A 27,137-nucleotide genomic window follows, 5' to 3' on the forward strand; every position below is an offset into this window, starting at 1 on the left:
GAGACTAGGGAGGGTTCTCCGTTTTCGTCACAGGAGCTCATCACAATGGGGCTCCAGACACAGGTCCCTGAGTCTCAGGGAAGCTCCATCGCCTTTTCATAAAGTTCCACCTTACCTCTTCAGCCTTGTACTGAACCCCTCCTGGGGACTAGTTGAGTAAATTAAGCCTGACTCTCTGCCATGTAGCTTCATTGTGATCTGTGCAAGGTGTGCCGGTGGAGCCCTGAGTCACTTCTGTCAGCTGATAGATAACCTTTTATATCCGCTCTGCACAGGTGGCAGAGGTGACAGGAGACAGGCTGGCCTAGTGCCAGCCCTGGAATGCTAGCTGGGTGGAATACTAAGGGTACCACAGCTCTGTGTGTATGGAGAACTATCTGCTCTCCCTCTGTGTGCTCCTTATTGGCCATGTTCTCCATCCTCAAGAATCCAGGCTATTTTGTGAGGATGACTGTAGAATGAGGATCCAGTAATAGCCAAAGGCAGCACTTGACTTAGCATAATTCTAGCATCAGCCTGGCCTAATTGCAGAGGGCTGCAGAAGTGGGTAGCAGAATCAGATACATTCCAGTCAGATCTATTATTTTCCAGAAATAAGTTCGGATCTGATAACAAACCAAGGAATTGCTTCTTAGGGAGGGTGTGAAGATAGAAAAGCAACCCCACATACCCTGACAGCTTATGCGATTGGCTGAGCAGTACATCCCTGGCAGGGAAATCTGCAAAGGTGTCTAGAGTATTTTATCCAGATGTAGAGAAGGGACAGACATACCTTCCCTGGAAGTGGACCTCTGCACACCCAGAGGGCTACTGAGTCTTAAACTACTAAGGATACATACATACTACCATGGAAGGTTGACCCACTCCAGGGTTCAAGTTTGCACACCGAGTCTGGATGCAAAAAATCGAGCTCTCAGGGGTCACAGTCGACCTCGTACTCCTTGTGAGTTTCTCCCATCGACCTTCCCCTGTACAGATGGGCAAGTTAGCTGAGCTCAGATATGTCAATTTTTAGCTATGCAATTGGTGTAGCTAGAACTGTGGATCTGTGATCGACTGATATTTTTGGCTGTTTTTGTTAACTAAGTAGTTTTTAAGTGAGGTGTAATTTGGTGGTGTGCAAAACAAATCTGACTCTTGAAAAGGGTACCATAATCTAGAAAGGTTGAATGGCACTTGTTTCAAGATCTCAGGACCGTGTTTCTCAGCTGGTGGTACACGTACTCCTAGAGAAGTCGGGGGGGTACTTATAATTTATTTTAAGGAGTGAGTACTTTATAAAAAAGGTTGAGAAACACTGTCATAGAGGAGCCAAGAGACTATGGTCCTCCAATTGCTGCATAGAACATCCCACCAATCGCGGCATGGAGTACTTCAATACCCCACCAATCACAGCACAGAACACAATAACATGCTGATCCCCCCCTTCCCCTACCCCGCAAAAGATACTGCCTCATTCTGTAAAATCAGCAGACAAGGTACTGAAAAGCAACCTGTGGAACTCCTTGCCAGAGGAGACTGTGAAGGCTAGGACTATAACAGAATTTAAGAAAGAGCAAGATAAATTCATGGAGGTTAGATCCATAAAAGGCTATTAGCCAGGCATGGGAATGGTGTCCCTGGCCTCTGATTGTCAGAGGCTGGAGATGGATGACAGGAGACAAATCACTTGATCATTGTTCAGTCCACCCCCTCTGGGGCACCTGGTACTGGCTACTGTCGGCAGACAGGCTACTGGGCTGGATGGACCTTTGGTCTGACCCAGTGTGGCTGTTCTTATGCAACAGAAAACTACTGAGCATTTGGAACCTTCCAGATGCATGGATAAAGGCATTTGAACAAGCTGTCCCTTCTGCCTGTCTCACATGCATCTGATGAAGCGGGCCTTTGCCCACAACTGCTTATGCTCCAAAAAATCTGTTAGTCTATAAGGTGCCACAGGAGTTCTTATTTGTGTGGATATAGACTAACACGGCTACTCCTCTGACACTTGCCTCCTGCTTTTGTCATTGCAAGGACTGCCTTCCTTTCCCCGTCCTTAGGCATGCACTTATTTTTCAAAAAAGCAAAAACCTCAAGAGAAACATACATAGCTTTTTAATTGAAAGGAAAAATTAAAAAGATCCCAGATCTCTGGATGATGAGAACCAGAGAATGGTACATTTGAAGAATGAGGGGGACCCAAAGCAACTTCACAGACTGCTGGGATGACTGTTTCACATTTAACCTTTTATTGTACAATGCAAGGAAAAGCTTAATAGTCTCATTTTCGAAGCCCTGAAACCCCACTGCACAGGCTACAATACCAGCCACTGAGTTCTGCCTGGACCATACCCATGTTCTCAGTGCCCCTTTCCCCAAAAGCAATATTGCCCAATGCTTTAAAAGGTCTTTTTGCATCAATGTAGTGTTACCAAGACAGCTGTACCAGAGCAAAACTCAAAATGGGTGTGGCTCGCACAAATGCAGCTCACCCCATTTTACACTGTCACAGTGCATCTGTGGGAAAGATTTGCACCAGTGTAGCTAGCGATGCAAATATACATAACGTAGCCAAGTCCTTAAGGCAGGAAAGGCACTGAGAAGAGGCATGCAGAGAGCTAGTGAGCATTTCGGGATGTCCCATTAGTGCCAATTACTGGCAAGGGGGTAAAATAAGTGATTTGTTTACTCTTTAAATTAACAGAAATTAATTATATTTCAGATTACAACTCTGTGTCTGTTTCAGTGTCTATTAATGTTGGAAGTAGCCTTCTATGAGCCAGCTCAGGCCAATCTAAGAAACATTCACCGTGGCTGGGATCACTCAAATAGTTCCTGAAAATGAGTAATAATTTCAGCGAGACAAACAGATTAGGAAATTGTATAAATAACTAAAATATGTGTTATAAAAGCCACGGAAGCTGTGGCTAGTGCTGTGCATGGCAGACCCTTCTGATTAGCCAGAAAGGGTGAAATCCTACTTGCTTTACCCACATGAGTAGCCCCGCGTTGAAGGCAAAAGAGGTAGTCTTCCTGCATGCGTAATGTCAGCAGGACCTGTCCCTTAGCAGTGAACTGAGAAGAGAAACTGAAAAATGGTAGCTTTATTCTTTCTTGCATAAAGATGGCCTCAAACTTAAATATATATATATAAACATATACATAATATCCTATGTGTTCTTTATATCAAGCATCTCAGGTCCTTACATCCCTCTCTGTGCTGGAAGATCTGGAGCTGAACTTTGGAGAGCCTGAAGCATAAGACCATCACTGGTGGTTGTAGACAAATCTGGGATTTCTTCCTTATCTCAACCACTGGGAAACAGGTGAAACTGTGCACTTCCTCACCAGGTAGCAGTAAGAAAGCAGGAGACACCCAGCCTGCAGCACAACATAGAGTGATGACACCCTTCAGGTCCTCCAAAGATGTTACCAAGTCTTCTAAAATCGAAGTGGACGTGAGGGCTTGGTGTTCCAAATGTAAATGCATTGAAAAGCCCTCCCGCCATGTCCCCACAAGACACATAGTTTAAACCTTGCCGACAGAAGCAGGAAAGGGCTGCTATATGAAAATAGAGAGATTGCTATAAAATTTTGCTTTGCAGTTCACTTAAACACAGGCAGTTATCAAAGCATAAACCTTAGTTCTTGGTGGACTAATTCACATTAATACAGTGACCCAGTGAGTCCTGATTCTCATCTCAACGCAACCAGTTTTACATCAGTCTTAATTTCACTGACTTCAGTAGTTACTCCTGACTTGCCCAGTATAACCAAGATGAGAAGGCCCTGTATCTCTAGTAAGGCCTTATCTGCAGGGATTGATACCCCCAGGGCTCGATTTAGCAGGTCTAGTAAAGGTGCTAAATTGATTGCCGATTGCTCTCTCATCGACGACAGTACTCCACCAGAGTGAGAAGCATAAGGGAAATCAATGGGAGAGTTCCTCCAGTTGCCCCCATCTACCCCCCCAGTGGAGGTGCTATGGTAATTCTGTCTGAGGTACATCAACTCCAGCTATGCTATTCACATAGCTGGAGTTGCATACCTTAGCTTGACATTGTCCCCTAATGTAGACCTGGCTTTTGACAGAAGAAACAGATGCTAGCTAAGCTAACGCGGCAAGACAATTTGAGAATTAATTTTTGAGGATTAATTCCTAAGGCTTAGCATGTCCTCAAATTGTCCATCTGTTGCACTATCATAAAACCCAATAAAGCAGAACAATTGAAAGTCGCAGGAAACCCATGACACCTAAAGATACCAAGATGGTTTACATGTGGATTCCTCCCTGCCTGCTCCAGGATCAAGTATGATCCCTATCATGAGTGACTATTTGACTGCAAACTAATCTCTGTTGGTCTTTAAAGTTTGCAGCCAAAAGACGCTACACCCTCAGCACCAAGATATAGGGGAACACTTAGGTGAAGTATAACTTTCAAACCCAGTTATGACTTCTTAAAAACCAGATAATTTGATCGTTTCACTGATGACTGCCACACCGACATTATCAAGCCAATGAGCTTGTCTAGTGAAGGTGAGTAGACACTGGAAAAAGGTGCTATGCAGGAATAAGGTTCAGAGGACTTGGAGGTTGTATAGCCATATGGAATGGGAGGGATTTAGGTTGGCTTACTAGGAACGATTCTTTCACTTTCCAGTTGTGGGATTGTGTATCCACTTATGTAATTTCCAGGTACATACATCTTACATCAGCCACATTTCTTAAAAGCAGAGATGGGTCTAACCCAGAGAGTTCAAATCCAAATGTAGATGCAAACTTCCCCAAAATTCAGACAGCTCATATATGAGGTTCTGGTTCCACTCATCACACAGCTGCATCAGAGCAGCAGAGTTCAGAGCTGGATAATCTGAAAGCTCTGGGGTCAGGAATCCGTGTTCCACTTCAGCCCACTTGGTATGACCCTCAGGGTTTGGGTTCTGATTTGGATCTGAACATTGGAACTTTGGGCCAGATGTTCTCGTTCTGACCCACCTGTATTTCTAACCAGTCAGCGACCTTGCCTGAGTTTGGAGCCTGCAGTGACATGCCAATCTAGGCAGGTTTTGCGTGGTTGGTTGCAGTTGCTTTGCACAGGTCTGCATGAAGGGAATAGTCTTTCATTACATGGATAATTGAGATTTTTTAATTACCAACCTTAAAAAAATAACACGGTGTTTATGATGTCATTTGCGATGTAGCACCAGACCCCCAAAGCATGCTTTGTGGGATATTGTGGTCTTTGCTGTGCTGTTTAGCTGAGCCGCTGTGATGGATGTTTTGTTCATAAGATGGTCAGTATTCCTTCGTGGCCTCTCTTGTGTCTTACAATGAGACTAGGTCTTAATATATAAGAAGCCAAGTAGCATGGACATATAAATAAGTTACAAACTCTCTTTGGTGGCTTGGAGAAAGGCCATCTGCCCATTACCCAGTAGTAAATCATAAAAACTTCAGGGGAAATTCCCCACAGATTTCGGTTGTGTGCGTTGTGGGGACGTATTTTTCAGCAGTGCTGAACATCTGCAGCTGTTGTTGATTTTGCTGAGAACTGTGGGCATTCAGAACCACCGAAACCCAGCCACAATGAGGTTTTTTTTTTGTCATGTCAGGCGCAGGCAGGATGAGCTGGACAGAGGAGATAAGTGCTCAGTGACCACTGAAAACAGTCTTTGAAAGTCCTAGCAGGAGGGACAGCCGTTTCTGAGACACAGCAACATGCCCCAAGTGAAAACAGGTCACTGTCCAGAAAATAAACTGTACAGAGTCAAATCTAATCATCGTCATCATCGTTGTCATCACTGTCATCATCATCGTCGTCGTCATCGTCATCGTCTTCATCTTCGTCGTCGTCATCATTGTCATTGTTGTCATCATCTTCAGTGTTTATCTTCCCAGAGAGCACATCCTCTATCCAGTCTTCCAGCTCTTCAGCCGTGGGCAGGTCGTCATCATCCACGATTTCCATCCAAACACTGTCTGCCTGAAGGAGCAGATGCCACAGCAAGTGGTCAGAGCATGTCCTGGCCTACCAAGGGCTGGTTCACTTCTCCAAGGAGGGGATGGCATTAGCTCATTCTCCTAGCTGGGTGTCATGGGATTACTTCATGTGTCAAACAGGATTAGCTTCTCCCACTGTCTAACAGGGGGATTCAATGTGGTTCACTGAGGCCTGGGCTTCACTTAAAATTGAGGTCGTCCCAGCTACATCACTCATGGGTGCGACAAATCCATTTACTGTAGCTATGCCGACCTGTTAGGCGCTGGTCAGATAATAGCGTGCATTTTTATTAAACTTTTCCCATTACTGGACCAGTTTAGATGGCAGTTTGTCAATATACATGGTATTTGGGACACGTCCTACTTGATTTGGTTCATTAACTGGTCCTACCAGTGACAGGTAACTCTTTTTTGCTGCTTCCTTTCACACTCCCCTCCCCTGCTATATAAACCCTGGATTCTACTTCTCTTCTTCTTTTTTTTCTTTCTATTCATTTGAGTAAGTGAGTTTTACTTACAAAAGCTCATGACCTAATACATTTGCTGGTCTCTAAGGTGCTACAGGACTGCTTGTTACGGTGATCTTATATAAGACTTCATCTCTCTGTGCTTTTGGTTTTCTCTGCTCCCCCTCCACCATTTTGTTTGTTTATGCCTGGTCCACACTGGAAAATTAGGTTGGTTTAACTACGTCAGCCAGGGGTGTAAAAAAATCTAGCCATGCTTGTCTATCCTGAAGCATGACAGTGGCTCAGCTGCAGTGTTGTAAGAGTAGACAAGCTCTCAGCCTGTAAGCTGTAATATTATTCACTGACTTGAATTAAACCTCATCTAAACTGATAGGTCCTCCACCCCTTCTTTATGGCAGCTGAGAGACAGCTCAAGAGCCCCATGTAAGACAAAGGCAGGTATGCGAGCTCACTCAGTGATTTGGACTTTGTGAGTGGAGAGCTCCATAAAGCTGTTTTTGCATGTGTGTACGCTTGTCTACAATTAAAACACTACAGCAGCTCCATGACAGCATTTCAGTGTGGATACTACGTATGCTGACAGCAGGGATTCCCCTGTCATTGTAGGTATCCCATCTCTCTGAGAGGCTAGGCTACCACTTAGCATTATTTGCATGCGGGGCTAAGTAGATACAGACACCTCTCTCTGGGGTGTGGATTCTTCACACCCCCAAGAGCGATAACTATCCTGACACAAATGCCTGGTGTAACCCAGGCCTGTGGGTGGATGGTGCAGAAAGACAACAGCAGAAGACGGAGACAGAAATGTGGAAAGAAAGACATACAGACATCAGCTGGTAGCACAGTAGCATGCCCCTGAGCGAAAGCTAAGAAGGAGGCCTTTTGGATATGAGTATTAACTGGAAAGGCAGCCTTGGAACAGTGAACAAAGAAACTGTCTCCTGCTATTTGATTCCTCCTGTGTTCAAAGAAACAGGGCTTTGTCCATTCTTCGTAAATAAACAGGGCTGCACTCAGAAAAGAGCAGATGCCATCACCAATTCCTGGTTCCATGTGCAATACATGAAAGGTCTCAAACTATGACTGGCCACTTGGGACAGAAGAGTAGCAATATAAATAATCATAAATCAGCCATGTCTGGTAAATTGTACAGCTGCTTAATAACTTCTGGCCCGACTATGCTGTTTTTCTACATTTCCACCTTTCCCACTGATTAGCGTGGGAGTGGGAACAGGCCTGCAGTGATTTAATAATACAGTACCTCCAGTTTGCCCTTCTGTGAGCCCCTTCTTCCACAGGTTTCCTAGCATCTGTCAAATCAGAGCAAATGAAATTGCGTAGTGTCCTTATGATGTGCCTGGATTTCATTATCCCTGTTGTACAGAAGAGGAAACTGATGGGTGAACTGAATTGCTCAATGTCACAGAGGAAGGAGGCAGCAGCGCCAGGAATAGACCCCTCTGGGTGGGATCCTCAGCTGGTATAAATTGTCATGGTCCTTTGAAGTCCCTCTCGACTCTCCTCTGAGGTCAAATTACCATTCAGATGTCTTACTAACACAATTTCAAACACAAAATGGGTCATTAAACCCAGGCTCCATGCTATGAATATTTTTAGTAGAGGGAATTCTGAGTCCCAAGCTGCTGTGTATCCAGACAGCTCCTTTTTAATGGGTATGAAAGGTTGTATTTCATAGAATCCACCTACCAAAACCAGCCTGTAAATCTGGGAATTGCGTTACCTGTTCTTAGATAATCTCCACATTATGTCAGAATGAGGAATAATGGGTTGTTTTTTTTCTCCATTGTTTTGCCATTTCATCACATGCATTTTCTTCTCCTGGCTGTTTTCGTTATGGTACAGGTTGAACCTCTCTCATCTGGAACTCCCTTGCCCGCCAAACTCCATAATCCGGGGTGATTTTAATTAGCCGGGTGACCACTTATCATGGGTGAGGCCAAGTTTCCTGTGGTCCCATAAAGTTTGCTGACAACCACCAGCCCTGGCTCTCAGTGTTCTCTGCTCTTATTTAGCTCTAATTTACCCCCTAAATGTCTTCTAAGAGCCGGGTAAGCAGCGGAAGTGCTGATAATGTGCTAGAGCATATTGACCTCCCATCATCCGACAAATTCTCTCATTCAGCACCCCTCAGGCCCCAGGGGAGGTCAGACAAGCGAGGCAGGACTGGGTCCCTAAACTGTCTGTCAATGCACAGGGCATTTGTAACCTGACATTAGTCACGCACAAGCCTGGTACAAACACACAATGGAAACAATAGCATGTTAATGGCTAGATTTACTGCTCTCAGAACCCGGGCGGGTAGCACAATAGCAAAGTCTGAGTCACCCAAGGCCAAAGGAGTTGAGAGGATCCAGTGCCTCTGAGCAACGAGGTGTTTTGAGATGCTTTGCACTCTCCATGGCAACGCAATGGCACGTCTTAGAAATTGTTGCCAACCTGGGAGGAAAATTCTGTGCACTTGTGAAGTGCCCTAGGACGGGGCTGCTCAGCTTTTGTCTTAGGGTGGCTGTCAAACAGACAGACAAAGTAAGAGCTGAATTACGCTCCCCAGATCGTGCGCGTGGGTGTGCTGGGATCAGGCCCACGGACGGGGAGAGGCAAAGGGGCAATTGCACCAGAGTCTGGTCATTCAAAGGGGACCAGCGCTCCCCCCACATTGTGCCTGTGGCTCACCAAGGTGCTTGTCACTGCGGGACATGAAACAGGGGTGGCTGCCTAGTCATGCTGGCTGTACTAGAGGCCCAGACTGTGTTTCTGGGCAGGGTGAAGCCAGGGCTCTGTCCCTTGTGTGCTGGGATGGCTGCAAGCCACAGTGAAATTTGTCAGTAACAGAGAGCTAGCCATGCTAGTCTATATACTATGAAAACAAAAAAGCTGTCCAGTAGCACTTTAAAGACTAACAAAATAATTTATTAGGTGATGAGCTTTCGTGGGGCAGAAATGTGAAATGTGTTAGGTTTATCTGTTGAATTAATAGGTCAAAGGCTTCCCTGCCCCAGGCATGGAGAAGGATTATGCCTTTGCTCCTCCTCTTCTCCACTGCTGCTGGAGCCACGCAGGAGCCTGCTGTTTTTGTGATCAAATGGTGGTGTCACTAGAAAAGGCCCTTTGATTTTAGCTCTCAGGAGGTGTGCCCTTGGGGAGGCACAGCTGCACGCACAGTTTGCGTAAGGTGGGGCGGAGGGGAGTGAGGCTTAGTTAAATTCCATTAAAAATACCGCCGAGAGAATAGGATAGGGTGGTTGTTGTCAGATGGGTGATTATGGGAGAACAAAGCTGGCTCGCTCTGCATCCATTGTCAGATGGGTGATTGTGAGAGAACAAAGTTCTGCTCACTCTGCGTCAAACCCAGTGCTGTGGTCTTGGTACATCACCAGCGTATTCACCTTCATCTGCTTCACCGGTGTGAAGACCAATAGACAGCCACTGGCAGCTTGGATCAGAGTCTCATGCCTCTGAAGACAGCGCTGTCACAGTGGGGGGGAGAAACCTAGGGGAAGCCCTGATATACAGTGTTCTTCCCATAGAACTCCAACCATTGTCCATTTAGATTGCAGCCTTCTGGTTCTTTCCTGCATTTTTAATCTGTACGGCTGCTCACCCATCTCTGCTACTTACCATCGTTCCTTACACAGTCAACCTGTGCCCTTCTGGTTTTGCCACAGCTGCAACTTCCCTTTTGTGCTTTTGGCCCCTAACACTGCCTTTTGCTGCTCTGTTCTGACCTGTGGAATTCCATGCAAATCAGACCCTACTGGGAGTGAGTGACTCGGGAAGGCTCTAGGGGAAGTGATGAATGTCTGAGTTATTTAAAATCGAAGCGGATAAAGTGCTGGGGAACAGTCTGTAGCCAGAGGTAGGCTACATGTGACTCAGCAGCAGAACTGCACCCAAACTGAAACCCTGGACCGGAACATTCCTGAACGCTGAGGTGTTGAAAATCCTGATTCAAAGGTAAATTCTGTGGCTTTGTGTTTGCTGCGTTCCCCGGGAGCAAACATCTAGGCCCACTGGAGTCAGTGGCAAAACTGCTCTTGATTTCGCCGGGGCCAGGATTGTGCCCCATGTTCTGGTCTTAAGCCCACTGACAGAGGGGCTTGGGGGAAAGAGAGTAACTGCCCAAGGGCCTGGTAATTCAAAAGGGCCTGGAGCTTCCAGCTGCTGCTGCTACCGTGGCAATGGCCAGAGGTGCAGAACCTTTAAATTGCCACCAGAGTCCTGGGCAGTGTGCACCTGGGAGTGCTGAGGGCTGGCTGGGAGTGCGGTGTGATCTGGGCAGTAATGAGAACTGGCTGTTTCGGCCCTGTCCCTTCCACCCAAGGCCCCGCCCCTTGCAGGAGCATGGAACTGCTCCCTGCCCCTTGCCCAGGGCCCAAAGAATCTGTCAGCCCTTTTGTCTGTTCTTCTCAGCATCCCTGAGTCTATGGCTACTGGATTCGCGGTATTTGTGATACTCACATCTGTGACATTTACCACCCCGATCTGTGGCTTGAATAAGTCAATCTTGAAAGTTTTCTCCCAATAGGTGATGAGCTGCAGCAGTGAGAAAAAGAAAGCAACGTTCAGACAAAGGTGTTTAAGCAACAAAAACTTCATATTAACCCAGGTAACTATGGGAGTACAAGCCATCCAGAAATCAGTCTGGGCCTGGAAATCAGACAGGGTGGCAGTGTAAAATGCTCACCTGTGGGTCATTTCAACAGCATCCATTAAATGGGGGAAACACCAGATCAGTTTCTTCTATAGCATTGCTGTCATGAATGAGTGCAGGGAAGGGGTTGATCTTCCTGAGGTAACCTGAATCCCAGGTGAACCAATGGGAGTGAAGTGGCTTTGTTTAAACTGAGAACAATTGCAGTTTCCAGGGCTTTTTTTTCTCTGTGATACGGAGAAAAGACCCAGTGGGGAGATGGCTTCCAGGCAATTGGAATAAAAATCAAAAATATCCTGCCCATCACAAACTCAGCCATAGTGGTGTAAGTACTAGGGAAATGTATAGTTAGACGTGTTCAGGCTTCTGATTATTTTAAATTTGGATGGGTCTGTTGGCTTGGTACCTTGTTTTGTTGTTGGCAGCTGTTTTCCTCTGTTTTGTGTTATTGTTTGACTTGAAAATTTTCCCCTGTAACTTTGAAGCTGAATCCCAGGGAAATATTTTTCTCTGAATGCAACCCAGGGTTTATTTTTCTCTTGTTTTGTGAATAAATCACTGTTGTAAGCAACTGATTTGATTTCTGTGGCCTAAGAAGAGTCTGTGCCTCAGACCAAATTGTCATCTACTGATTTCAGGTTTTTCTGTACAAGCTTTCTCGTGAAGGAGGATTAAAAGCTTGGGGTACCCCCATAGGAAGATATCTGAGTGTGTCTTCTTGAGGCAGGGTCTTTTTTCACTCAGTGGTGGCTGCAACTAGCCCCAGAGCCAGGGAATCTGTGACCCAGGGAAGTTTTAAGGTAAAGCCTGTTTACAGGTAAGGTGTTTTTAAGTTTCTGCAGGGCTTCACTTTCTGCACTTGGAGTGTGGAGTGAGGAGGAGCCCCTGCCACTGCCATGCAGATTTGACTGAGCAGTGAATCCAGCTGGATCATTCCCAATTTGCCATGTCTGTGTCACTATGTTTCAACTTCCCCCATCTCTTCTCTTCCATTGCATTCTGTGTGCGAGTGCTTTGGTATGAGGAGTGTGTATGCACGCACACACACACACACATACACACACACACACACACACACACCATCCAAGGAGGGGAAATGATCCTCTACCACTCACCAGAGGAAAGTCATCAGGGTCAATCCACACAATGCTTAGGTCAGGATTGTTGGTGTTCTCCTTGGCAACTTGTTTCAGAATCTCCAAGAACTCAAAGCCATCTGCAATGACAGATGTGACCCACTAAATCTCTCGGCCAGGCACCCCAATACAGCCTCGAGAGTTGTTGCAATGTCCAGGTGAAGGACGGCATGCAGGTCTCTTTTTCATTTAACAAGCTTCTGGTGAATCTCCATTTGTTATGAGGACGGCTATGACATGACAATGCTTTGCTCTTCACTAGCACCTTTCATCCAAGGATATAAAAATGAACGAAATATTAACTAAACCTAGTAATCCTTCCATGAAGTCAGGCAGTAGCATAATCCCCATTTTACAGATGGGGAAAACTGAGGCACATAGTGAGTGGCAGGTGGGATTTTCACTAATGTCTGAGTGATTTACCATCACAGATCCCATTGACTCATGCTCCTAAATCACTAAGTCACTTTAAAGAAATCACCCAGCAAGTCAGTGTCAAAGCTGGAACAAGGACCTAAGGGTCCTGAATTGTGTCCTGCCTGCACACAGGGACTCTAGGGACTGCCATATGAAAAAATCTAATATCTCATGCAGAAAATTGTTTTATCTCCAACAACTACCAGAGTCAAATGCTTCTGAGGGAGATGTAAGCCCCTCATGAATCTCCTATTTGTGTCAGGCTGACTGGAGAGAGAGGTACATTTCTTCCCGACCCCAGCTGATGACTAATTTAAGCCCTGGAGGATGAGGGCTGGTAAACCTGGCAATTTAATCCTAACTGGTACAATTGTGGAGGCTATTCTTATTCCTTGGCTAAAAGTTCACACAAGCATCCTGGTTCTTGATCCCTGTAAGGCCTGTCTCCCTTCTCCCGGCTTGCGTATGGGATTCTTGCTGCTTGCTCGAAGCAGGCTCTGCAGAGCTGGTCTGACAGGTTTGCCAGCTGTCAGACTATTTTTTCTTTGTAAGGTGGTGTGAATGAACCACAAAGCAACAGACACACTCTTGTGGGGGACGCTTCCAGTGAAAGGAGGAGAGACCTGCCTTTAGAATCAGAATGGGGTACTCCATCCAGGGTGGGAAGGGAGAAAGTGCCTCCAAGGGGTGGAATTTGTTTTAACACACAAACTCTGGGGCTGGGAGGGAGGAGTCCAGCAGGAAAACAACTAGCAAGAGGAGCTGTAAGTCCTTGGAGCTGAGAAGAGGGCCTGTGTGTGAGGCTCAGACCAGGAGGCCATAATGCCAGTTAAAGCTGATCTTTACTACAGCAGATTTCCAGCCAGATGTGGGGAGAGACGGAAGTCATGCATGGGGTGGGGGAGAAGGGCCTCCTACCTGGGTCATCTTCTTCAGCAAAGGCCACAATGTGGATTCCATCCAGGTCATCTTCCTGTGGAGAAGCAAGCTGTTACTGACTGGCCAGGAGAGAGGAGGAGGGGGCACGGAGTGGTGGCGGGGAAGCTCGAGCAGGGGTTGCTGTTGGGGGGTGAGGTAAAATTGGGTCTTGTGAGAAGTACCTGGGTGAGGGACACTGTGAAGGGCGGCTGAGACTGAGCCACACTGTGATGCTGCAGGGGGCTGGGATGTGTCGGTGATGGACACCACAAGGAGGAATCTGACGGGGGTCACTGCAGATTAATATTCAGCATTGGAGGGGAGCTGCAGTGATAGCTGAGGAGGAGACCACCATGCCAACAGATAGAGTTGAAGGGGGAGAGGAGGAGGAAGAGTGCACCTTACAGGGCTTGCACACAGTTGCTGAGAGAAGGGAGAAAGGCTGGTCCTGTGAAGCCGCCCAGGGTGGAGAGGCCTTGCTCCCGTAGAAGGCCTAATGCCCCATGGGATGCTGCAGAAGGACAGCCGGATGAGTACTGGGTCTTTCCACACCAGTTAGAGCCTGAATGCTCCAAAAATGCTTCCCTGCTGTGCCCCACCTCCCTCAGACAGGCCCCTTCCAGGCTGGTGAGCGACGCCAGTGGCATCAGCTGGTGTCCCTCGTCTCCCAGTAATAGAAGTGAAGTAGGTGAAATGGCTATAAGGGATGAACAGTGTGAGGTTGGGTGGAGGGTGTCTCTGTGAGGAGTGAGAGGGCTCAGATGAAGCAGGTGAGAGGTGATGGGGCTCAGATGGGTGCCTTTGTGAGAGCTGGTAGATTGACATGAGGCTGATGTGAGGCGCTTGGGTGATTTTCTCCATGAAAGCTGCAGGGTGGGGTGGAGGGAGAGGGGGACAGCAAGTAGGGATTGGCTAATGACATTGGCAAAGGCTGCATATTGTGCACCTGTTATGAAAATTGTCTCAGAATTATCCCATGCGAAAGTCTCAGTTTCTTCATCCTCTGCCAATCCCAGTTTCCATTTCAATTGATTTTAATGCAAGAAAAAATTCCCATCTAAATGCTAATTTCTTTTCCCCTTTGAGCCCAGAGGTGACAAAATCACTATCAAAAGCTACAAACAACAACAACAAAACAAGCTAAAAGACAAAGTGGAAAACATTAGCTCTAAAAACAATAGCAGGTGCAGGACCTGCCTGAGCTTCTTTGGGGAGCCCTATTTTCACAGAGACACGTAGGGCAGATTTGCTACAGAAATCAAACAACAGATTGTGTTGCCTGCAGTTTTGATCTTCCTTGACATTTGCCAGCAGGATCATTGCACAACAGACTAACTAACTAACTAGCTAACTAAAAGTCTGCCTCTCATTAGACAAATAGGACTCGGTTCTGATCTGAGCTACACTCATGTCAACCTGTATTAACTCCGGTGACATCAATGTGGGTCTCCTGAATTTGCACCTGGACCACTTTAGATCAGAATCTGGGCCTTGATCTCGTGCATTAAAAATCTCCTTTACCTCCTTCTCCTCTTGTTTCACTGTATTTTAACATTGTGTTTATCACGCTTTCCACCCCTGACAATCCATGCGTTCTTCAAGATTATATTGTATTTAATATCGGGAATAATGATTTAATAGTAAATCAAAATCCCTATGGGTGAAGTCCTGATCCCATTGACATCAACAGCAACACAAAACAACCATTAACTTCGCTGGAGCCAGGATTTCACCCAGTCTATCAAACCCATATTTAAAAGATACATGAAAACCCTGGGTCCAACATGACAGAAACCCTAAAAGACTCAGAATTAAAGATTTGTATCATCTCTTTCTTGGATGTCTCTAGGACCAATCCTGCAATCAGTCCTTTTGAAAATCAAGCCCAGGTTATCTCTTGTTGAAAATGTTGGCCCTGCGGTCTTTGGAGAACCAACTGTCTTCAGTGCCTATAAAGAGCCAGGTGTGGAACTACCATTCATGAATAATATTGAAGAGAATTTGTCAGCATGCAGGACCCAACTGGAGCTCCTCGTTGGCTTTTAATGCACCTTGAACCAAATACAGTGGGTACTTAACCCCAAACAGAGAACATCTTCTCCTCTTCTGTAGAACCAGCTGTTCCAAGAAGCAATTATTTAAAGTGATGAGAAATTGCGTCTTTAGACCTTGACTCAGAGTGACATCTGGCCAGTTTACGTGTGTAGATGAATTGTTATGGTTATTATGTTTTGAATTGTTTCAACATCATTTCCCCGATCCAGTCCCCAATTCAGCAGTCTGTCCCTGCACAGCAAAGCACTTATGTGTGGGATTTAGTGTACATTTTGGAAGCTACGGACAAAGCTTTCCCTGCTACATGATCACCCAGTGTGTCTGTGAAGCATTATCTTCCCCAGAGCCTTTGTTTTGGGAAACAATGCTGATCTCTAATCATCGCTGCTTGGACCTTTTCTGTAGCAATTCAGTAGCCAGAGCAGATTTGTTTTTCATTCAAAGATTCCAGGGAACTGAAGGCTTCCCTCACTCGTGTGCTTACCCAGGTCTCAAACATGTCTTCTGGACGCAGCTTCCGCAGGGTGGCTCTGGAAAGAGCAAAGGCACGTTCTCTTAAGATGAAAGCAGGTTATTCATATTGCTGGTGTGAATGGAAAAAGCCATCAAGAAACACGTACCTGCCAGTAGGGGGTTCACCTCCGTCGGGCACGCATGGGTATGGACAGAAGGCTCAAACTCTGCTCCCATTTCATAGATTGATAGATGTCAAGCCCACAAGGCACTGGCGTCATCACCTCGCCTGACTTCCTATATACCACAGGCCATAAAATTTCCCCCGAATAATTCCTAGAGCAGATCTTTCAGAAAACAATCTAGTCTCGATTTAAAGCTAGTCAGTGATGGAGATTCCCTCGTGACCCTTTGCCAAATTGTTCCGCTGCTTAATTACTCTGGCTGTGGAAAAAATTATACCCTATTACCAGTCTGCCTCTATGCCAGAGTTTTAAATATTTGCTCCCCATGGAGTGTGACAGACCCAGACCTGCTGGCTGCCTCACTCTAAGGCATGATTTCCCAAACTGGGGGGTGGGGGTGGGGTGTGCCACCCTGGGGAGGCGCAAAGAAATTGCAGGGGAGGGCATGAAGTGACCCATCCCCCTCATTGTTCCCCCCCGACCTGAAGAAAGCTCTGGCCTTTGCTTCCAGGTCTCAGCCACTGCCATTGTACGTGGGTGACCCAGCGCAGACCCACATGGAGCTGGCTGCCTTCTGCAAATGAGAGTGTGTGGGTTGGGAGGAGGAGGAGGATGGGGTTAGATGGGAGGCTAGGGGTGCCTGGCTTTGTGGGAGGACAGGGGAGGGGCTTGCAGGGCTCGGGCGGCTGGCCAGCTTGCAGGACTCATGGGGCTCAGGTGGCTGGCCCTGGCAGCACAGGGCTCGGGTGGCTGCCCAGTAGCGTGGGGCTCAGGCAGCTCGGGATGCTGAGTGGGCAGCTGGTCCCGGCAGTGTGGGGCTCAGGCAGCCAGGTGGACAGCTGGCAGGTGAGTGGGTGGCTGGCCCCAGTGGTGTGGGGCTCAGGCTGGTGGCTCTGGCAGCTCAGGTCTCAGGTGGGTGGGCAGCTGGTGTGGGCAGCTCTGGAGGCTGGCATAGGGCTCAGGCAGCTGGGGCTGCACTAGGCAACCACAAAGGGCCAAGAAAATTATTTGTGCTTGTTTTTAATTTTAAATAACATTTTTATATCAAGTTTTTGTGTTCATTTCAAATTACAAATTGAATTTTTCGTTAAAGGGGGGTTGGATGATGGTGAAGAAGAGGTGGGGGGGGCCTGAAGGCTTCTCAAAAATCTAAAGGAGGGGGTGTGATGCCGAAAACTTTGAGAACCACTGCTCTAATGGAAGGCAGAATGCTGGGCTCTGGGTAAAAAGTTTCCTCTTCCCTAAGTACTATCTGGATGCCGAGAAGTGGGCGGGCTGAAGCCCACCCACTGCTAAGGCCCCTCCCCCAGCCTAGTGGGAGGGGCAACTGGCCTGAAGACCCAACTGATTGCTCGGGACAACTAATGAGAAAACAGGGGCAGGGGTGCAAGTCACAGGTTTAAAACAAGGGAACCAGAAGGGGACACAGAGCAGAGAACCCCAGATAACCTTCCCCCCCCCGCACCTCAAAGCTGGCTAACTGGGGCTGAGCCTAGTTCAGCACAATCAGGCAGGTCCGTGGGGGTGAACTAAGGCTTGCCAGAAGCAGCAGACTAAGCAGAACACCTGCAGCCCTTTAAGCCTTTCTGGGGGTGGGGGGCAGGGGTTGTTTAAAAGTTCTCCAGGCAGGGAGAGCAGGAGTGTATGGTCTGAGAGTGAAGAGGTGCACGGGGTGAGAGCTGGGGCCTGGGAGCAAGGCAGAGAGCTGTGAAGAAGTAGGATGGACTTGCTCAGACACCAAAACAAAGGTACGGGGATGGAGCACTTGGGGAAGTGGCCCAGGGAAGAAGCTGCTGGAGTGGGAGTAGAGGAAACCCCGACTATTGCCGCTGACTGAGGGTTGCTGGGTCAGAACTCAGAGTAGCGGGTGGGCCTGGGGGTCCTCCCCAGTGCTCCCCACACCACTGCAAAGACTCTTCTCCCCTGCTCCCGAGAGGGGAAGCCAGGGCTGCAGAGGGGTTTTCACCCCAAACTATGGACTAGCCTACGCTGAAGATGGCTCAGTAGACTGTGCCCCGTGTCTCTCTTAATGGGAGCAAGGCTGTGTGGAGGGTCACAGCGAGCCTGAGAGGCAAACCCTATCCGCTAGAAGTGCAGGACTCGTGGAGCATGGCCAGAGCATAGCCACAGCAGATACTTAATGCTATGATCAAGTCACCCCTTAACCTTCTCTTTGTTACACTAACTAGACTGAGTGCCGGGAGTCCATCACTACCAGGCAAGTTTTCTAATCCTTGCGTCACTCAAACGGCTCTTCTCTGAATGCCTCCAATTTACCAATATCCTTCTTCAATTGTAAGCACCAGAACTGGACACAGTATTCCAGCAACGATCACCCTGCTGTCAAACACAGAGGTAAAATAACCCCTCTGCTCTTACGCAAGATTCCCCCTTCTGCATTCAGTGACTGCATTAGCCCTTCTGACCTCAGCATTGCACAGGGAGCCCGTATTCAGGTGATTCCCTGCAAAGACCTCCAATTTTTTTTTCAGCATCCAAGCTTCCCAGGGTGGAGTTTCCCTCCTTGTACCTGTGGCCTAAATTCTTTGTTACATTTACACTGAACCCTGCTAAAATATGTATTGTTTTCTGAGCCTAGTTTGCTGAGCCACATCACCCTGTATCAGTGACCTGTCCCCTTTATTATCTACCACCCTCTCTCCCCACAGTTATTGTGTCATCTGAACAGTTTATCAGCGATAATTTCATGTTTTCTTCCTGGACATTAATAAATAGAGCAAATAGTATAAGTCCAAGAACTGATCCCCTAAGTCTCCCACTGAAAACAGACCCATTTGATTATTCTCTGGCTGTAACTACATTTGTAGAACTATCAGCTAGCCTGCTTTTCATCATTTAGCGCGTGCCAGGTTAGTTTACTATGCCTTTAGTTTTTAAAGAAAATATCACATGGTACAGAAGTGTAAGTATATTACGTCAGCCCTAGGTACCAACTCCATGTGTGCTCTAGAGATGTGTAACTGTTGGGGAAAAGCAATTTGTATATTTGCTGGATGACATCCTGTCTGAATTCCATTGCACTAGATTTTAAAGGTGCATATTCACCTTGCTCCACAGCATGCGCATACATGGTCTTAACCACTGAGACAGAAGCAACTTCAGTAGCTATGTCCAGAATCCTAAGCTGTTAGCGTGGGTTTTTTTGCTTGTTTTTTAGAGAACAACAAGAAGTCCTGTGGCACCTTAAAGACTAACAGATATTTTGGAGCATAAGCTTTCGTGGGCAAAGACCTGCTTCGTCAGATGCATCTGGTAGTCTGTAAGGTAAAATATCTGTTAGTCTATAAGGTGCCACAGGACTTCTTGTTGTTCTAGAAGATACAGACTAACACAGCTACCTCTCTGTTCTTGGTTTTTGTTTGTCTTTTTAATTTCTGCCCCATACCTAATCAAATATAAAGCTGGCCTGGCCCCCAGAAGGATGGAGCACCCTCAACTTGCACTGACTTGAGTAGACACTGCAGGCAACCAGTATTTTTCTGGAACAGACCCTCATATGAAGCGGATGGTTTCATCAGCCCATTGAGAACAAGCACGCTGTATTGTTCTTCTTATCCCGCCTCTAACTGTGCACTGTGATCTCTGCTCAGGAAATGTGCTGATGGGTCACTGCTAACATCAGGAACGGGTGGAGCAGAGAAGGGGTGGACTGATTTTAGTGCTGCTGTGACAGCCCTGCAGAAACAGGCCTTCTGTTTCACCGCCAAAGAAGGAACTGTGTGAGCGGTGCATGCATTCAATACTCTGCTACCACTATGTTTCAATCGGGACGGAGAGGGTGTGTTTACTCTACAGAGTTATTCTGTAATATCTTATTCCAGAATTGTTATTCCAAAATAAGCTATTCTGGAATAATGCATCCACATTACCGGGAAGCCCCAAAATAAGCAAAACTTATTCCGAAATAGTGTGTACACACAGAATAGAGTCTATTTTGGACTAGAGCCCCTGGAAGCACTGATAATCCTAATCCAAACTACTATGTCTACACAGCAGTCTTATTTTGGAATAAGCTATTCCAGAATAATTTATTTAAAAATAGCCCCTATTCCCTGTCTACATCGCCCCTATTCTGAAATAACTATTTCGGAACAGGTGGTATTCCTCACAGAGGCTATGTCCACACCTCCTACCTTTTGAAAGGGGGATGCTAATGAGACACTTTGGCAGATGCTAATGAGGTGCTGCTGTGAATATGCAGTGCCTCATTAGCATAATGCCGGCTGCGATGATTCAAAAGTGCCGCTTTCAAATTGCGTGTGGCCTGTATAGATGGGGGCCTTTTGACAGGGCCTCCCAGACTTCAAAAGCCCCTTATTCCTATTTGGTTTTAGGAATAAGGGGCTTTCGAAGACTGGGGGATCCTTTTGAAAGGCACCTGTCTACACGGGCAGCACATGATTCGAAAATGGCACTTTCGAATCGCCGTGCCCAGCATTATGCTAATGTGGTGCTGCATATTCATGGCAGCACCTCATTAGCATCTGCTGAAGTGTCTCATTAGCATCCCCCTTTCGAAAGGTGGAGGCTAGTGTAGACGTAGCCAGAATTCAAATTTAGTAAATCTCAATAAGCCAGCTGCTATCTCGATATTATTTTGAAAGAGCAGTTGCGTTGTGTAGCTGTTCGCAAAGTTATTTCAGAATAGTGGACGTTATTCTGAAATAACTTTGCTGTGGAGACACACCCAGAGGGACTGCCCGTGGTAAGAAGAGGGGAATTCAGTCTTCATTCAGTCCTTAGCTTAGAATGCCACTTTGTGAGCCGTACACTAGAAATTTAGCACAATCTCACAAAATTAATGAGCCACTGGGCAGCTACCAGGTGGCAGCCACCTTCAGTTACGACTCAGATGGTCTGTGCTGGCACCAGCACCTCTGAAGTGACAGGCTTCCTACTGCCTAAGCCAACCCGGCCCCAAAGAGCAGGCTATGTACCTTTTGTGCTCCTGCACAAACTCAACCAGCTCCTCTTCCGTGTAAGGCTTGTCGGGGATGTGAACTGGCTCATCCATGAAAGGCTCATAGAAATCCACCTCATTCAGCTTCAGAGCTAGTTTCTTTGCCACCTGCAGGAAACACAGAAGTTACAAGTGAATAGGTCTGACATGCCCACCAGGGCTAGCACACGTCTTCCCTGTTGCAGAGCAGCGGCAAGTGTGATGTCTTCAGAGCACACCTTGTAGTAGGGGATCTGTTGCACACATAGCCCAACCACTCCCTTATAAATACAACTTTCTATGCCGTGCCAGAACGAGGCCCAACCATTTCCCACTTTGCTTTCAAACCCAAGCCAGGATCTGCATCTGAACTGTGGAAAGGCCCTTTATCATGGGGACAACTTAAAACCTGGAGAGTTCAAAATCCTGGTCTGGAACTGCATTCTAGGCATGGGACCACCACTAGAGCTCAGAAGCGCTATCGTAAGCTGAACGCTGTGAGGGCTTTTGCTAAGCAAAGTATTCCTTTGTATTTCATAACCCTTTCTATCCATCTTTCTGTAAGTGCTGTACAACCATTGATGCATTATTCTTCCAGCCTCCCACTGGGAGAAAGGTAATTTCATTATTTATTTCTATCTTCACTTTGCCACTAGAGACCTATTGCACAGAGGGGTAAACACTTTTCTAGAATTTCTTAGTGACTCATGCACTGAGCTGCAAACAGAATAATCCCAAGTCCTGTTCCTGTCTCTCGACCACACTTCGCCTCGTCAGATGCGTAGCCTGTTTCTCCATCTGCTTCTTGTCTTCTAGCTGACGAATGTCCCCCTTTCTTGTGGTGGGCCTGTCCACACAGAGTCCATTTTACCAGCCAATGTACTGTGTAATACTTACTGCAGCTTCTTGGCTAATATCACTCCCCACGGGTTAAGCTGTCCACAGGTGTCCCAGAGTTTTGTATTACCCCGGCCCTTCATCTGCCTCAGCCCATTAACTGTCTTCCCCTTTCAACCCTTGTCCCTTACCAATCCTTCTGTCCTCCTTTCTGCTCCTGCCCCTCCTCCCGTCTCCACTCTGCCCCACCTCCCTTCAGTCTCCATTCTGCTCACTTGCCCGTATCACAAAGAGAGGTTCTGGTACAGCAGTGACTCCACTCACCTGCCCCCTCCCCACTGCCCCCTGTTACCAGTGGATCCTCACTGGCTGGGCGCCAGACGAGTGAGAACTGGGAGAGGAGGCGAGACAAGCCCATTGGTCTCTGTCACAGCTGACTCCATTTTGTGGGAGGAGTCTCATTCCCCCCAGACCTGCTGAACAGGGGAGATCATTCCATCAAGGCTAAAGAAATGTATGACAGAGGATGGGGCCTGAGACATGGCATGTCCCATGTAGAACCACTTGGTGGTAATGCACAGAAGGAAAGAGGGATGTGGCTGCAGAGCCCGGAGATTTATTGTCCTGATCACGCAAGGCGATTTGTGTGTGTGTATATTGGGAGCAGAAATTTCTGGAGAATCCAGAAATTCTACTTTTTTTATACATACACTAGAATTAATAACCAAATTATGGCTCAAGGGCTCACTTTACACAGGGAACCCAGAATCAAGCATTCCTCCCTCGAACCCCCACAGTGCATAGGTTACACTTGTTTTATCAACTCATCCAATGCCAAATTAATTCAAGTAACATGTCATCTCAGCTGTTTTCTGACTATCAGACACCTGAAATGTAATTCACACCACTATTTATGTACCTTCCGAATTTAGGCTGTTGACGTCTATCAGAATTGTCTCTCTGAGACAAATTCATGCCTGGTCTAACCCCACTGAAGCCAATAGCCTCTGGAACCCCATGCTTTGTGTTTATTTAAACAATGACCTCGCTCAGGGCAGTCACTACTTTGGCTGGCTAGGGGGCAAAAACTCTCTTTGTTTTCCAGTTAGAAGAAAATTTTCTTTGCCAAAGGAGACTAATGCAGCAGGGCCCAGGACAGAAGTTAAAATCAGGATCTCAAAACCCTGAATCTAAACTCCTGCTCTGCTAAGATTTGGGAAGTCCTGATTTAAACTTCACTAATTTTAACCTAAACCTGGACTCTAAGTTGAATGTACTTTGGCTGTGCAGAGAGGAAGCTGTGAGGGTTTTTTTGGATACTTACCCCTTTGTCAAAAGTAGCAAAGAACTTGATGTATGGCTGGAAATGCTCAGCTGCCTCTTCAAAAGCCTTGTAATCTGAAAGGAGGAAAGCCAGAAAAGAGCATTAAAGAAAAGTTTCCAAATGCGTCTGACCAAACTGTGTTTGAATAGAGCAGATTCCCAAGGATAATAAGCATTGCAAACAGGCACTTGGTTATGGAGGGTTTACATCATCCTCTGAAACATCTGGCATGGACCATTGTTAGAAAGAAGATACAGAACTAGCTGGGTGACTGTTTTGGTGAGGCAGGGAGACAGCACACCATAGCCAATGGCACAACTGTTTGTTCCAGCAAAGCACTGTCTAGGATCCCAAAGCTGGATAAGAATAGGAATACCTAGGCTTTTCTGTACATATTTTTTGCTGTTTTGTTTAACATGTGCCTGAGCTAACATGATGAGACCAGAGAGCAATTTCTAGGTGCTCTCAGACCAGATCCATCTGTTGTCAGCGACTTTGACATGACACCTTCTTTGGCACACCTTCCCTCTTAAGGTCTCTGATCAGGAATTCTGCCCCGCCCCCTTGGCTCCCTAAAAACCATCCAGACTAGAGCAAGGAACACGTCCATCTCACGTTCAGAGTCTTCTCCTTTGAAGTAGCCAATGAGCTTAATTTCGTCCTCAATGCGGTCGAAGGCCTGTAGCTCCAGCTTGCTGTTGATGATTTCCACTGGATCCTCCAGCAACTGCCATGACAAATGGATTTGATGAACAGTCCTACTCTCATAACAGCAGCCTCCTTCCTGTAGGCTACTTTTATGGGGGGGCCTACAGGGGAGGTCTTAGTTTGCTTCCCTGCCACCAGAAGCCTTATCCTACCCCCATGGCAGGTTCCCAGCCCAGCCCTGAGACAAGGAACCCACAGGGTTGAGTTGTTTGAGAGCACCCTCAAAGGCAGCTGTCCATAAGGAAGGCTGTACCAGGTAAACGCATGGTTGACAGAGGGAAGGTAAGCAGGGAGAGTTTGAGACATGGCCACAGGAGGGGGCACCTGCTGTTGTGGTTTTTCTAATGAGGATCAGATAGCTGGGTGAGGTATAGGGGCTGCTTTGGTAAGACTGCAGGAGTGATCAGCAGGCCAGATGATCACAGAGTACCTTCTGGGTGAGCAAATGAGTATTAGGAGGTAGGATGGTGGGTGTCTTGTGTAGGGAGCTAGGGGGATGAGTAATCAGCCACTGAGAGAGGTTGAAGAGATGGTTGGGAGAGTAGCTGTGGATGATGTTGAGTGCTGACACTTAAGATAGGCCAAGAAAGATTTTAAGGCTTGCCTGGGAGCAAGACTCCCATGGTGCTTTGCAGTTTAGATAAAGATATCTAACAAAGAATGGAATTTTACTGAGCAGTACCCCTCCGCTTATTTTGACTGCTGTTTTTAAATTCTATTCTTACAATGTGCTGCAAGCTATATAACGGATGAAATAACCCAAAATTATCCATAAGAGGTTATATGCGTTGTCTGGACACCAGGTGATGAGACAGTTGGAAAATTGCAAGGGAGCAGGGAACTTTGGAAATAAGGTAAGGAGATATATCTACCAGAGAGCGGAATTTGGTAAAGACCAGAATGACACGCAATAAGTGTAACATGGATATGATGGCTCCTAAATTATAGATTGTAAAATTGTTGCCAGACTGGATGCCAGCTGTTAGCAACTTCAGGGAAGGTCTTCCACAGCTATTGGTAATCATCTGTCTCCCTGTGCATATGTATTGTCTTTGTTAACTGTTTGATTCATACATTCATACAAAGCTGACATAGCAGAGGTCTGTTGTTATTAAAGTAATCTGAACTGGAGAGATACCTCTCACACAATATATAATCAGTGTTAAAATTCATACCAAAAATTGGTTACTGGTTATTGGCAAACTATTGATTATCAGCATGAGTATATTTGAGTTCCTTGAGCACAAATTGAAATTAAAGGAGAAAGACATCTTAATGCTAGCTGACAATGTCATTTCAAAGGCAAGCTGGAGTGAGGCCAAACACTCCCAGGGACTTCTGGAAAGTTTGGGTCTGGATCTGAATTTTATGCATCATGGGATATACATCAATCCCAGGGCTCCTGACACCCCAGAACATGGATGAAGGAGGGGTTCCACAGTAAAGGAAAAGATTTGGTCTGATTGCCTGCCTAGTGACTCTGGTGTAAACCAGAAGTGACTGCACTGGACCCAGTGGAGATAGACAGATGTAAAACCTGTGGGAGGAAGACTGGGGTTCATTTTCTTTAGGGACAATTCTGCTCACATGATAAGTATCTTCTCAGAGGGGTAGCTCTGTTAGCTGTAGTTTCACACACAAAAACAAGTAGTCCTAGAGCACCTTAAAGACTAACCATTTTATTTATTAGGTAATGAGCTTTTGTGGGTAAGACCCACTGTATCAGATTTGGAGCATAAATAATCCAGGATTTATATGAGGGGAGGGAGGTGGGGGAGAAGTAGAAGGGGAATAAAAGAGGGAGGGGGGAGTCACCTGTCATTAATAGGACCTGTGGAAGAAGTAAGTTAAGTGGGACAGGGGCCATTCCTGCAAGGTGAGGAAATTATCGTTGTAATGCGTAAGATAATTGAGATCTCTGTGAAGACCCAGGTTAAATGTGTCAAACTTGCAAATGAATTCCAATTCAGATGTCCCCCTTTATAATCTATCAGTAAAAATCCTTTTGTAAGAGGAGCACCACTTTAAGGTCCATTATTGAGTATCCTGGGAGGCTAAACGTTCCCCTAAATATTTCTGTGTATTCCAAACCAGGTATTTTCTATCCTTTCCCCTCGTTTGCGTGGGATTTTCTTTATGACAAGGCACCTCCTGAGAGAACAGAACAGCTTTGTTCTCTTTTGTCATTGCATACGTTTTGTGTGCACATGTCAAAAGGCAGCAAACAGAACATCACACTGAACAAGTTGTGCTGCATAATAAATGACGCTTGGGTGTACTCCCTGCCTGATTGCTACATCCCACTAGAAACTAAGTGAAGAGTCAGAACAGCGCCAATGTTTGTTACCATAGCGCCCTCTAGTGGCTTGCCTACAGAAGACATGAACCCTATCCCAGCTACAGTAAACCCTCGCTTTAACAGCCTCCGGAAATAATGGACAGTCTCCAACAGCCCCTGTCCCCATAAATAAATGCCAATGACTCACCAGAGCCGGTGGAGCTGCTGCCGCCACCAGGGCCACCTCAGTGGCAGGGGCCATGGGGACCAGAGGAGCTGCAGCGCTGAGGAGAGCCATGGGAGGTGGAAGGAGCCAGGCCATTGTGCAGTTCCTCTCCCAGTAATTGGGAGAGGGAGATGGAGGAGCGAGGGGAAGAATGGGGCAGGAGGGGGGAAGAGAAGAGGAAGGGCAGAGGACGGGAGTGAGTGATGGGCTGGGAAGGTCAATGCATCATCATACACTATAACCATTCGGATATCACGGACTTCCAGCATTAACGGACACCCCTTTCCCCCATTTGTCCATTAAATTGAGGGTTTCCTGTACTGACGGCAAAGTGCAGGAGGGCTGGATGCCACAGATACATTGTCTAGCCGATGACCACAAAGTCTAATGTAAGTTGTCACCGTATCATTACAGCTCCAAAGCTGGGTCACTGCAGAGAGATGACCCTGAGCCTATTCCTGAAGCAAGATCAGGAGTAGCGTCCTTCTGGTGGGAAGACAGTGGGCAGCATCCTG

At 46.7% G+C, this 27,137-nt stretch overlaps 1 protein-coding gene across 2 annotated transcripts in view; it reads right to left on the reverse strand.

Annotated features, from left to right (window-relative positions):
* Positions 1–2,074: 2,074 nt before the first annotated feature.
* Positions 2,075–27,137, reverse strand: part of CASQ2 (calsequestrin 2) — a 48,051-nt gene continuing 22,988 nt past the window's right edge. Inside the window, exons 4-11 of one of the 2 annotated variants that reach the window (XM_075000556.1) lie at positions 24,026–24,137; positions 23,411–23,484; positions 21,248–21,378; positions 16,136–16,181; positions 13,597–13,651; positions 12,241–12,341; positions 10,933–11,007; positions 2,075–5,966 (exon numbers count right to left, since the gene is read on the reverse strand). In XM_075000556.1, coding sequence (XP_074856657.1) covers positions 5,757–5,966; positions 10,933–11,007; positions 12,241–12,341; positions 13,597–13,651; positions 16,136–16,181; positions 21,248–21,378; positions 23,411–23,484; positions 24,026–24,137 — 804 coding nt within the window. In that variant the 3' untranslated portion in view covers positions 2,075–5,756. Of the gene's footprint in view, positions 5,967–5,993; positions 6,247–10,932; positions 11,008–12,240; positions 12,342–13,596; positions 13,652–16,135; positions 16,182–21,247; positions 21,379–23,410; positions 23,485–24,025; positions 24,138–27,137 lie in introns of those variants that run through there. The other variant, XM_075000557.1, reaches the window with a different exon arrangement.

Source organism: Carettochelys insculpta, chromosome 1 (assembly GCF_033958435.1).
Source record: "Carettochelys insculpta isolate YL-2023 chromosome 1, ASM3395843v1, whole genome shotgun sequence".
Lineage (NCBI taxonomy): Eukaryota > Metazoa > Chordata > Testudines > Carettochelyidae > Carettochelys > Carettochelys insculpta.